Source organism: Podarcis melisellensis (assembly GCF_964234715.1).
Source record: "Podarcis melisellensis genome assembly, chromosome: 8".
NCBI lineage: Eukaryota > Metazoa > Chordata > Lepidosauria > Squamata > Lacertidae > Podarcis > Podarcis melisellensis.
The window spans coordinates 5,066,965-5,079,750 of record NC_138540.1 but is presented as its reverse complement, the minus strand read 5'-3'; the positions used below and the strand labels follow the sequence as shown (position 1 = coordinate 5,079,750).

General features: G+C 46.1%; 1 protein-coding gene across 1 annotated transcript in view; it reads right to left on the bottom strand.

Annotated features, from left to right (window-relative positions):
* Positions 1-887: 887 nt before the first annotated feature.
* TGFA (transforming growth factor alpha) overlaps positions 888-12,786 on the bottom strand; it is a 48,555-nt gene continuing 36,656 nt past the window's right edge. Inside the window, exons 3-6 of the mRNA XM_081922601.1 lie at positions 11,971-12,088; positions 10,821-10,970; positions 6,561-6,670; positions 888-3,918 (exon numbers count right to left, since the gene is read on the bottom strand). Of these exons, the coding sequence (XP_081778727.1) occupies positions 3,911-3,918; positions 6,561-6,670; positions 10,821-10,970; positions 11,971-12,088 (386 nt within the window). The 3' untranslated portion in view covers positions 888-3,910. The remainder of the gene's footprint in view (positions 3,919-6,560; positions 6,671-10,820; positions 10,971-11,970; positions 12,089-12,786) is intronic.

Sequence of the window (12,786 nt, the reverse complement as noted above, 5' to 3'; positions counted from 1 at the left end):
CCAAGGGGACACCCAGATGCCGCAACAGGAAACCCGCAAGCAAAACTCCAGCATCTAAGAGCGCTCTCTCCTCCTGCAGTTTCCAGAAACGGGGATTCAAAAGCACTACTGGCTCCAGCTGTGGAGGCCAAGCTGAGCCATGGCTAGCAGCCACCAGGAGCCTTTTTCTCCACACAGTGCTGCTTCACTTATTAGCTTTCGATACTGTGAGAGAGGTGGCAGACCCCAGCTTTTGTAAAGGTGGTGTGTGTGTTTTAAGGGCTAGGTAAGTCTATGCAGGAGGTGAGGAACGCAGGAACCTGCATTGTACTGAGTCAGATATTTGGGCCCCCTACCTCAGTATTGAAGGGACATGGGTGGTGCTGTGGGTTAAACCACAGAGCCTAGGAAGGTCGGCGGTTCGAATCCCCACGACGGGGTGAGCTCCCGTTGCTCGGTCCCTGCTCCTGCCAACCTATCAGTTTAAAAGCACGTCAAAGTGCAAGTAGATAAATAGGTACAGCTCCGGCGGGAAGGTAAACGGCGTTTCCGTGCGCTGCTCTGGTTCGCCAGAAGCGGCTTAGTCATGCTGGCCACATGACCCGGAAGCTGCACGCCGGCTCCCTCGGCCAGTAAAGCGAGATGAGCGCCACAGTCCCAGAGTTGGTCACGACTGGACCTAATGGTCAGGGGTCCCTTTACCTTTTTACCTCAGTCTTGCTCCCACTGGCTGGCAGAGGCTTTCTGGCAGTGGCTCTACATGAGAGGCAGGTCGGCCACATAACACAGCACCAGACAAGGGCCACTTTGTGTATTAAAATCTGTGCAGAGACGGCCCTTATTTAAAGTATTCCCTTCAACCCATTAAAAACAGACAACAGCAAAGTATTATGAAAAAGTGTACTTCACTCATTTAAATAACTATAATTCAGCGTATTAAGGAAGAAATAACTGGCAATCAAATATAAACACTTTACGTAAATCAAATTAATTTAACCACACAATAAATTAATACATTAAATATTAACTTTCAGTGCAACATATACAGAAGAAACAAGTGTACCGCTGACTAAAAATAATCTTCAGGTTGGTTATAACAGTAAACGTACTTACAAAAAAAGAGGGGGGGGGTTGTTAACAATATAACCAGAAGTCAACACACAATCAGGAAGGGGGTGTCTCATTTATCAAACATGTGTCTAATGTGAAAAATTGGCACAGTTCGTCCATTTTATTTTTTAAGAAACATACATACTGATCCTGCTTCTGGTCAAGTATCCAAATTGAAACAGAAGCTCAGGTGGGATCAGATCACAAAGCTCAGGGTTAAAAGGCCATCTCTAATTTCTCAAAAGCATTGCAGGGTACAATTGCAGAGAAACGTACAAGCCAGCTCGTTTATTCAGACAGCAAGTCACTTTTCTGCCTATTCCTTCTTCCAGTGGAAAAAAAGGAGCACAGGGTCACATTGTGCAAAAGGTATTTAAAAACACTGCTTTCACACGGCTGACAAGCCACGCTGCAGCACAAATAAGAGCAAAGTCCTGGGACTGGGACTCCGAGGTTTTTTTAGGCCCAAGATGGGACTTGGGGTAAAGGTATGCCTTGAAGGAGGTCTGAGATACCTGGAGTCCTTACAGCAGCCATTTGCAACCTGGTGCCCTCCAGATGTTTGGGTCTGCACCTCTCCTAGGTGTATGGTGCTGGGAAGGAGGGGAGATGTGGTCCAAAACATCTGGAGAGCGCCAGCTTGGGGAAAACTGCCTTTCGATGGGGAAATTCCCACCCAAGTGAATTGCTCTTCCTTAGTTCTGCGGCAATCAAGTGACCCTGACTGCACCTCAAGAGTGCAAAAGACGTTTGCCAAAATCTTGTGAACTTCATTTTTCAAACAAGCTGGAGTAATGCCCAGTTTAATAAATCAGCATTGGGGAGGAAAGGAGTTTAGGGACAATATTTTAAAAAACCTCATTTTTCCTTGAAGAGCTCAGTTCTCCTCCTCAGGACCGTCAAAGAAATATTTGTGCTGAATGACAAATAAAAAGGGATCGGGCCCTTTAAACGTAGCACAGAATGTCGTAAACTTTAGAACTAAAACTAACCTGCCTATAACTATTTCTTGAAAGGTATCAATCAGATTGGCTCTGGCAGCAATCAGGGTCAACAGGGGTTTTAGACATGCTCAAGTAGGAACACGGATAGGGAATGGAATGGAAATAATGGAAACCAAGCTGGGGGGAGGAGGAGGAAAGCTAGAAATTTCACAGAAGAGGTTTCAACTTGCATCTTGAATTTCAATTATTCTGCCTACTCAGAAAGAACAGCATGGCTTTTGAGTGATTTAAAAAAAGAATTTCCTGATATATTACTGCCTCCTCTCATTAGGAACTCTGCATTAGAAGCTGTCCTCTGAGGGTCCTGATTCTTGCTTATCAATTTGGCTTACAGAAGAGAGGTTTCGGCAGAATGCGGACCTCCCAAATGGTGAACTTTGAGCCAACGAGAACAGCCCTCTTCCTAACACACCTTTGGCTGGACACTCGGCAAGGAATCAGGACCCTCAGCAACATGCTACACCCCTCACACTCAAGAGCCAGCCCTCTTCCTGCAGAACAAGTATCGGGACATGGAAGCCCTTCCACAAATCGCCCCTGTCTTTGGAAACATGCGTTAGAATTGTCAGAGCAAAGATGCACAACAAGCCCAGCTGATCCCATGGAATGTTTCCAGACACACAAGTATCTGTTGAAACGCTCCCGTCTCCTGACATTGTCCTGTTAAGGCAGCCTAAAAATCCCTTCCTATTTAGAACCACAAAGGGATGACTTTTAAGAATCCACCCAAAAGTGATTTAAGTAGGATTCTTATCTATTTCAATGAGCTGGGCTTTTTTGCAATTAGGTGCTAAAAACCATAACCCAAGAAGCACCCTTCCCAACATCTCTTGCCTTGTAATCAACACATTTTTTTATGGTCTCTGCTTTTCATTCTTTGGGAAAATGCAGCAGAGCAGTCGGTTGTTGTTGTTTTGATCCAGTTACACAGAACGGAGGTCGGGTCGAAAAAGAACTTTCTAATTTGGAGGCACAGTGATGATGAAAGCTGGAAATGTGAGCTATGTTGCTGTCGTTCGGGCTCAAAGGTGTTGCTGCTCAGTCCTTACTTTTCTAAATCCAGATATTCAAAATATGGAAAATGTTCGAGTGCTGGTAGATACAAGTGATCACTTTGGAAAATTCATCTGGATGTTTCTGGATACAAAAAGATATTTTTTTCGGGCGGTGGGACTTGCAGTTGAACCCAGCGGACCTTCTTCTCAATTGGATAATTTAGCTCTCTCAAAATCACTACTGTAGCTCATCACTTCTTTTGAGTCGGATTCTGTAATGAGTGCAGGATCCTAAGACTCGAGTCCATGTTCCATGAAGTCTCAAGCAAGGAGGAAGATTATTGTGAAACAAAAGTTTACCCCCACCTGAACTGTACACAATTCTTTCCTGGTATCAGACACCCCCTCCATGTGCATTTCTCATAGCAACGTAAACATGAAGCTGTCCAATGTGCACTTTTTTAAAAAAATGACCAGCCTGTACTTTTCCTACTCTTTATTTTACTATGTGAAGTCTTTTGAGATTCCTTGGTTATCCATAGGCTTCCATGTATGGATTGACCTGGTGTGTGGTGTCACGTGTCTCCACATAGCAGGGGCCGGATTCCCTCTGGCAAAGTTCAGGAAGCACAACGCATGAATGGAGGATACAGACAAGAAGCCGAAAGTTGCAGGGAGTCTGCTTGCCAATACTGTTCTGTCCCCAGGAAGCACCTGTGTCCATCTTAAGTGTCCCTCTGGAATATTGTAGGCCTCCTGTAGGATGCTCAAGTGGTCCCTTCTACACACAGCAGTAAGAATCCCAGCAGACCCCCGTCTCCATCAGACAACTGTGAAAACAGGCATCAAAATAGTTTAAGGATAAAGGCTTCATTCTGACTAGGCTGTAGCAAAGCTACGGTATAATACAATCGCATCTTGCATGCAACTAGCTTGCACGATTGAACCTCACACAGTTGACATTGGGCAAATTAATAGCATGCAAGGCAGACAGCTTAAAAGCTGGTTTTCCAGGTGTGGAAGAGCTTTTAAGCTCTCCACCCTGCTTAATGGGTTCTGGGATGCTCACACAAGACATTGCAGGAACTTGGACAGTCCTTGCGGGAGTGTCCCAAAACCCGCATGCTGAGTGGGACTTGTCTGATAAGCAAGGCAGAGAGCTTTTAAGCTGTCTGGATGTGTGTGTCCAGCATACAGTGGAACCTCGGTTCCCGAATGCCTCCATTGTCGTACGTTTCGGTTCTCAAACGGTGAAAGCCCGGAAGTAAATGCTTCTGTTTTCGAACATTTTTTGGAACCCAAACATGTGACACAGCTTCCACTGAGTGCAAGAAGCTCTTGCAACCAATGGGAAACCACGCCTCGGTTTACGAGTGTTTCGGAAGCCGAATGGGATTCCGGAATGGATTTCGTTCGAGAACTGAGGTACCACTGTACGTATTTTTGTATATACACATCATACCTAGAACATAACCCCCATGTAAGGTATGATTGAGCTATGCAACACTGCATGGAATTAAACGTTGCCTTATAGGACATGTTCTCATGCCACAAGATGTCACTGTCTCCGTGCACCTCCAAAATCTGTTCTGGGTGGCCCATCAACCTCCCAGTTCTGAGGGTGTGAAGATAAGGGGAAGGTGGTGATCCTGTTGTGCAACTGGAGGTCTGTTCCGCTCACACACACAGCAATGGATATGACCCTAAGTCACAAGCTGCGGGGATGATCACTAAGATGGTAATAGTCAAGCCCACAGAGGATGGACCACCAACAATGATGGCAAAATGGTACCCTATGTCTACCTCGCAATACCAATGTGGGGTTGGCGGGGGAAAGAACACAGGGGAAGGCCACCAATTTCTGCCTAGGAGCTTTCAGGTGTACCTGACTTCCCAGTGCTTTGGCCTCATCCCACAAGACAGTGCCAGTATCCTTAAAAGGCAAAACCTCCAGGCTAAACTCAGCAGGGCTAGGTGGGCACATGGTGAATTTGATGCAAACTCTGCGCACCTTCCTGGAGTAGCAAAGCAGCTCATAGATTATTCTATAGCTTGTAAGAAGCAGCAGCGAAGCTCCTTTCAACGGGGGAAGGGGGCGTAAGTTTGTTTGCAGGGAGCTCCAAATGAGGACACTCAGGACTGTAAGTCTAAATCAGGAGAAATATAAATCCTCCCATCTGACCAAGTTGGAGACCGGGCTGTAAAATCTATTTTGAATGAGCAGAATTCGCCCCATGCCTCAGAGGAATCTAATTTAAACAGTTGAGAATTCCTGCTGTCTTCTAGTTGTAAGACTGAGAAAGAGGCAGTGTCCTCTCACACAGGACAGCAGAGTCAAAGGATGGCTCCATTTTGCTTGGTATGTAGCTGATGGAGGACAAGGCTGTCAGTGGCTGCAAACCATCCCCAGGATCAGAGCCAGTCTCCCTCGGGATACGATCCAGTGGGGGACAAGGGGAGAGTGCAACTGCACTGCATTTGCCAGTGCAAATCTCGCTTCTAGGTTCTGCTTGTGGGTCTCCCAGGGACCTCTAGCTGGCCACCGTGGAAAATAGGATGCTGGATTAGATTGACCCTTGGCCTGATCCAGCTGCCAACCACTACCTGGCAGCCCTGATGATCTCAAGGCCTGCATTTCAGTTTACTGGAAATACTTATTTACAGTGTCATTTTGCTTGTTTACCTTCTGTCAGAATTGGTTGTTTATCGGTCCCTTTTAGGTGATTTTGTCATTTTTGTGGATTGTTTTTTGTCTGTTTATTTTTACTACTCTGGGACCGAAACATTCTGTGAAGAGCGGGTTGCAAATACTGCAAATAAATAATAAATTCTCACGTTCTTAACTCTCCAAGCTCTCAGTCAGAGGCCTCTCCAGTTCCTACTTCCTGAAATCCTTTGGTCTGGAAATGCTGGAGATTGAATCTGGGAACTTTTAACCTGCGAAGAGTGTGCTCTGCTACTGAACTGGAAACTCAATGCAGGTCGTGCCTGTATGAACTATTGCAGGAGGCCACCCTGACCCTCAGGGGGACGTGGGTGGCGCTGTGCGTTAAACCACAGAGCTTGGGCTTCCCGATCAGAAGGTTGGCGGTTCGAATCCCCGCAACGAGGTGAGCTCCCGTTGCTCGGTCCCTGCTCCTGCCAACCTAGCAGTTCGAAAGCACACCAGTGCAAGTAGATAAATAGGTACTGCTCCGGCGGGAAGGTAAACGGTGTTTCCATGTGCTGTTCTGGTTCGCCAGAAGCGGCTTAGTCATGCTGGCCACATGACCCGGAAGCTGTATGCCAGCTCCCTCAGCCAATAAAGCGAGATGAGCGCCGCAACCCCAGAGTCGGCCACGACTGGACCTAATGGTCAGGGGTCCCTTTACCTTTACCCTGACCCTCAGCTCACGGAAGTAGCTAGTTTTCACCTTACTACCCTTCAGGTTAAACACACCCTCTAAGCTGCTTCTGTAGCCCCTTTATTTACCTGTCTCTGAATGGCAGCAAGACGTTCCTCCTTTCAGGAGCCCGTTGGGCTTCTCATGTCTGCAGACAACAGTTCTGCACCACTCGCAGTGTTTCCGTATCCTACAGCAGCTGCAAAACATAAGCGTAAGAGGTTTAAGGCAGGGGAAGGCTAGGAATGACATCAGAATGCAGAGGCTCAGTGGGTAGTGTGTTGGATTAAGAGCTGGGAGACCAAGATTCGAATCCCCACTCAGTCTTGAAGCTCACTGGGTGACCTTGGGCCAGCCATTGTTTCTCAGCCCAACCTGTTTCACAGGGTTGTTGTGAGGATAAAATGAGGAAGGGGAGAACCATGTACACCATTCTCCAGCTATTTGGAGGGAAAGGTGGGATATAAGTGAGATAGATAAATAAATGCGAAGGGGTGGGACATCAGAATGTCGTCCGTCCCTACAGTAGAGAGGGCGGCTGGCAAAGTGGGGGCCACTTTGTGACCACCTTCAGAATGGGCTGGCAAGGATGGGCCCTTGAGTTTGTTCACACACCTGGTAGCTCCAAGCTAGCCCCTTGCACTCTGAAAAGCTGATCAGCCTCAAGTCTCACATTTGACAGGTTTATCACAATTCAGCCCTGCTGTAATCCCGTTTTATAAGCATCTCAGGCCCTGTGATTAGGCACTATAAAGTTTGTTGCTGGATTCCAGGTTTCCTGTTAAAATTCAGAACTCCTGAATTAGAGTGGAAAACTTAACAGCTGGAAAAATAAATCAAAATGGGGTGTGTTGTCTATTAAAATAAAAGGAAGACTGTTCGGTTTGATTCGAATCACTTTAAGATGCTTCACTAATTTAAGATGAAATCTTTTGCACCAGCCTTATAAGAGACCAATAGCCTAGGGAGCAAAGACCCAAAGACAAGAACATTCAGGTGAAACAATCCAGGTGGTAGCTTTAAAAAAAAGGGGGGGTTTCTCTCTCTCCCTCTCTCTTCCTAAGAAGAACTCAAGCCCTTACATCCCAGCACAACCACTGGAAACACAGAATCTGGGAGTTGGAAAAGACCCAAAGGGTCATCCAGTCTGCAATGCAGTAAATCATCCAAAAGAATCCTGCTACTGGTCCCCCCTGGGACACGGGTGGTGCTGTGGGTTAAACCACAGAGCCTAGGACTTGGCGATCAGAAGGTCGGCGGTTCGAATCCCCGCAACTGGGTGAGCTCCCGTTGCTCGGTCCCTGCTCCTGCCAACCTAGCAGTTCGAAAGCACGTCAAAGTGCAAGTAGATAAATAGGTACCGCTTTGGCAGGAAGGTAAACGGCTCTGGTTTGCCAGAAGCGGCTTAGTCATGCTGGCCACATGACCCGGAAGCTGTACGCCGGCTCCCTCGGCCAGTAAAGCGAGATGAGCGCCGCAACCCCGGAGTCGGCCACGACTGGACCTAATGGTCTAATGGTCAGGGGTCCCTTTTCCTCACTGATCCCCTGTGTCTCAGGAGTCTGACCAGCCTCAACTAGAAGCCAGTCATTCACTGTTGCTGGTCCCAGGCTGTGCAATACTTTTCCAGCAGAGATTCAGCAGTCATCCTCCCTGTTCTCCTTCAGACAGGCCCATTCAGCTGCTTAAATTCTGTTTTAGATAAGCCAGTCGTCTCTATTGTTGCCTTGTATTTATTTATGGCATCTGATGTTTCACAGTATTTGTATATATTGTTATGCACCAGCTTGATGTTTTCTGCGAGTGGGCGGTATAGAAATACTTTTAGAAATAAACAAAAGGTGAGTCAGGCTCTCTGGTGGCTAGACTTTGGAACTCCCTGCCTAATGATATCAGGCAGACACCTTCACTGCACTCTTTTTGGCACCTGCTAAGAACATTTCTGTTCTGACAAGCCTGAGATGCTTACAAAGTTCATGTGAGTTTTAATCTGTTTTTAAGCTTTTGTTGTTTTAGCTTTTCAAAATTCTTAAGTTATTGCTGCTCATTTTTCTTAGAGATAATTTTATTGGCTTTCCTTTTTTTGTAAACTGATTTTTTGGTTTGTTTCTTTTACAAATCAGGCAGTTTATAAATATTAGGAATTTAAAAAAAAAATTCAGACTAGACTACTGCAATGCACAACAAATAAAGAACGGTCTGAAATTTTCAGCTAGTACAAAATGCAGCTGCCCTCATGACCCAATTTGTGAGCAAGGATGTTATTAAAACATTACAGTATTTACTACCAACACACTCCTGCATAAATACTTCTCAGCACCAAGAAAAGCGGCAGGACCTGGAGAAACCCGCTGTTGTCAGTGACTGTCCTAACTGGTTTGTTCGTTTTGGTCTCGCTGCTGGCAGAGAATGTTCCCCGAGCAAAGGTGAGAGGAGGGCTGGGAACTTGCTTGAGAAAAGGGATTAGGCAAGGCATCTCGCAAGGCGAGCCACGCAGATTGGGAAACCAACCACAACGACACTGCTGCCCGTCCTCTAAATTACACAGCAAAGACTTTAATTTTAGCTTAATGGGTGGCGTTCCAGTTGCAACACGCATGCCACCATCTCCCGTCCTCAGAACAAAAACACACCGGAACACATGACCTCATTGCAAGAAAGAGCCATTCTAGGACATCCAGGCTGCGGATGGAGAAATTGCCAGGCGGAAAGGGTGGGGGCAGAGGCAGCGCAGGGCGGGTTTTGTTTTGTTTTTTTTGCAGCAGACAACAGCTGAAAACAAAACGCATGTCCAGTTCTCTCCAAAGTGTCTTTCTAAATTAAGGGAATCCTTAATTTAATTGCGTTTTTTGCAAAACAGAATTAAATGCTGAAGTGCTTCTGCAAATCTACACGAGGAAATGGAAGATAAGCAGGAGGGTGTGTGTGTGTGTGTGTGGAGGAAGAGACATAGTTTCATGCTCTTCTCATCCACAAAGTTAACAAAGTGGTTCAATTTACAACTACAAATAAATTACGCAATATATTATAATGAAGAGACACTTTCAGAAAAAGTTCCCAGTACTTCCAAAGCAGCTGTTCCGGACACTGGGTAAAAGTAAGACTTAATTCCACCAGCCTTCTGTCTATATCTTAAGCCAGGGTTTGCAGATCACAGAACTGTAGAGCTGGAAGAGACCCAAACAGTCATGGAGGATTATAAGGGTAACTTCCACTGAGTGCTCATTACAGATTTGCAGGTCTACCTTGTTAAAGGAAAGTTTTCAGTGTTCTGCATTAACCAATATTGGTCAATGGCAGCTCCTCTGTTTTGAAGCTAGAGGCAGAATTAGGCTGAGAGAAGGTCTTCCCTTTCCATGCAATCAATTGCCTTCAGCATCTAAGAGGCCAAGTCCATATTCAATTTCACCCAGGTGTTACACTTCCCCCTCCCTGCTCTTCTTCCATGAGGTTCAGGATGGCATTCCAAGGTGGTTTCCCATCCAAGAACTAACCAGATTTGGGCTGCTCAGGTTCAGGGAGGTGACTGCACCACATGGACCACTCTGAGATGCGCCTAACTAAGTGACCGGCCATAGCTCAGAGGCAGAGCATCTGCCTTGCATTCAGCGGGTCCCAGGTTCAATCCCCATCAGCATATCAGGGCTATGATTATCTCCTGCCTGAAATCCTGGAGAGCAGCTGCCAGTCAGTGTAGACAACATTGAGCTTGTGCGGGCAGGACTCCGCACAAGGCAACTTTCTATGCTTCTAAGATCATGCACACTCTTTTAAACGAATTTCTACCCTACTCTCCAGGGGTGGGGAAGGCTGCCCGAGAGAGACTTGTACATCACTACAACCAACAGGCTTACAATCTAAAAAGGCAGGGCACAAAAGGAAAACTGGTTGGGAGGGAGGAGGAAATGAGCAAACTCAGCTGCACATTCTTTGTTGGAAGTTCTTCTAATGATCAGCTAGGGTAGTCCAAGGAGAGGAGTGCAGAGTTGATGACGACCCAGCATCCCTTCTCTTGTCTCCTCTGCTGCAGACTGATGCTGCGGTTCCTGCCTGGTGACAGCTGTTGGAGGGAGAAGTCTGCTGCCTAGTATGCATTGCAGTCTATGCAAGCAGCCTTAGCCACATGTCAGGGAGAGGTCTGCCTCCAGCCTCCCAAACTGGGAAGCAGGCTGGACTTGGAAAAGGAGATCCTTCTCTCCATCAACTGTTGCTGCCCACCTGAGCCTATTCAGTAGGCTGGCCACCTTTTAAGACATGCATTTACATAAAACACACGCCTTGGTACATGCACATGCACACACACGCTTCATGCTTGCAGAGATATCAGTTCAAATGGGAGTTTCACTTACTGTATTAGGACGCAGACCATGATAAGGGCAACAGAGGCTATAACGGAAACCACCACCAGGGCGGTGATGGTTTGCTTTGTCTGGTTGGCAGCCACCACTGCAAGGAGGTCCGCGTGTTCGCATCGCGCCCCAACGTACCCGGAATGGCAGCTGTGACGAGGCAAAAGAAAATCAAGAGCAGTGAGTGCACAGAGGAAAAGACACAAGCTTTTTAAATATATATGTGTGTGTGAGTGCAGAATTTGAGCCAGATGCTGTTTTCTCACATTCAGAATTAAAATGGGATTTTATCTAAATCAGGAGGCTGGAACGTTCCTAGAGGCAGGGTGGGAAGCAGCTATGGAAGGCCTGGTTTGCATTTCCCATTTAGAGGGAAGCGCAAAGTCCTGCTCTCTCTGCCTCACTCCAGAGTTTGCAGTGCTCCTTTTGAGCCACGGGAAAAACTGCACAGTGTTCCCAATTAGGGCATTAGCCAGGCGTGATACAAATAAACCAATGAATTCTACGTATTTATACTTCTGCTATGTAATGTGAAATTTTAGCTGCTTAGGAACTGTTTCAGCATATAAGTGGCATATACGTTAATTTTAAAACATTAATAAAATAATTGGTATTTTACTCTTCCCCATCTGAACACAGCACGTGCTCTGGATCACGTTGACATGTTTATCCTCTTCGCACCAACTCTCAACATTCCAACAAGGCAAATCTTTCAGATGAAGGGAGCTTTTCCATACGTCCCACAAGGGCCCAAGAGCCATCCCCATTCCCCAAGGCTCCCCTAAGGATGATGGGAATTGGAGTCTTCTTCTGGACTCCAATTCCCATCATCCTCAGCCAACTTAGCCGATTGCAGGGATGATGTGAGCTGCGGTCCAACAACATCTGGTGACCCAAGAATCCAATGCAGGCATAGGCAAACTCGGCCCTCCAGAGGTTTTGGGACTACAGCTCCCATGATCCCTAGCTAACAGAACCAGTGTCAGGGATGGTGGGAATTGTAGCCCCAAAACATCTGAAAGGCCGAGTTTGCCTATGCCTGGTCTAATGCATGGAGGCAGAGACACTTTCTTTCGTGGCATGCCGACTGCACGGTTACTGCTGAATGCAACAAGGTGGGTATTACAAGATGAAAGAGAGAGAGACTTACACGCAAGCTGGTTTTTCCTCTTGCACCAAGAACCTGCAAGTACCATGGAAGCAAAACTCACTATGAGCATCTGGACAGCTGTTAAAATGAGATCTCACAGCAGCAGCCACTGGCGGACCTAAGAAAGGATGGACAAGAGAGAGAGAGAGAGAGAGAGAGAGAGAGAGAGAGAGAGAGAAAAGACTGGTTAGTCTTTGGTACCGTTGCCAATACAACTCACACTACATACAAAGAAACATACTTCAATCGGCCTCTTTGTTTGTTTGTTTTGCAGAGAGAGAGAGAGAGAGAGAGAAAGAAAATGTAATTTGTGAGGTTTCCATTACAGTATTTCCATTTTACCATAAGGATGAACTAATTTGTCAATATTGGTATCTCTCAAATTTAGTTTACCACATTTCCCCCATCAGTTTGTATTGTTTTAAAAAAGATTTTCATGAGAATTCATCAGCAATGCTGTGAACCTTTATATACATTTCTACATGAAAGTGTACATGATATGAACATTTCGGCAAGCAATTTCCCTTAATATTGGGCTTTTCGTAAAAATAAAAATAAATTCACAAATATATGCATTTTTAGGCATGCTTGCCCTTAGTACAAGCATTTATCTACACACTCCTTGGTTAGAGAGGTGCAACACAAAATATGAAGTGGAGCAAAACTGGAAGGGTAACTTAATTTCTTTGTGAATTGTTTCAAAAAGAAATTATTAGGTAGCCAAGCATTAAAATATAACTTACACCAAATTGCCTCCCCCCCCCTCCATGGCCATCCCAAGGACACGAAAATAGCCTGCTGGATCAAGCCAATGGC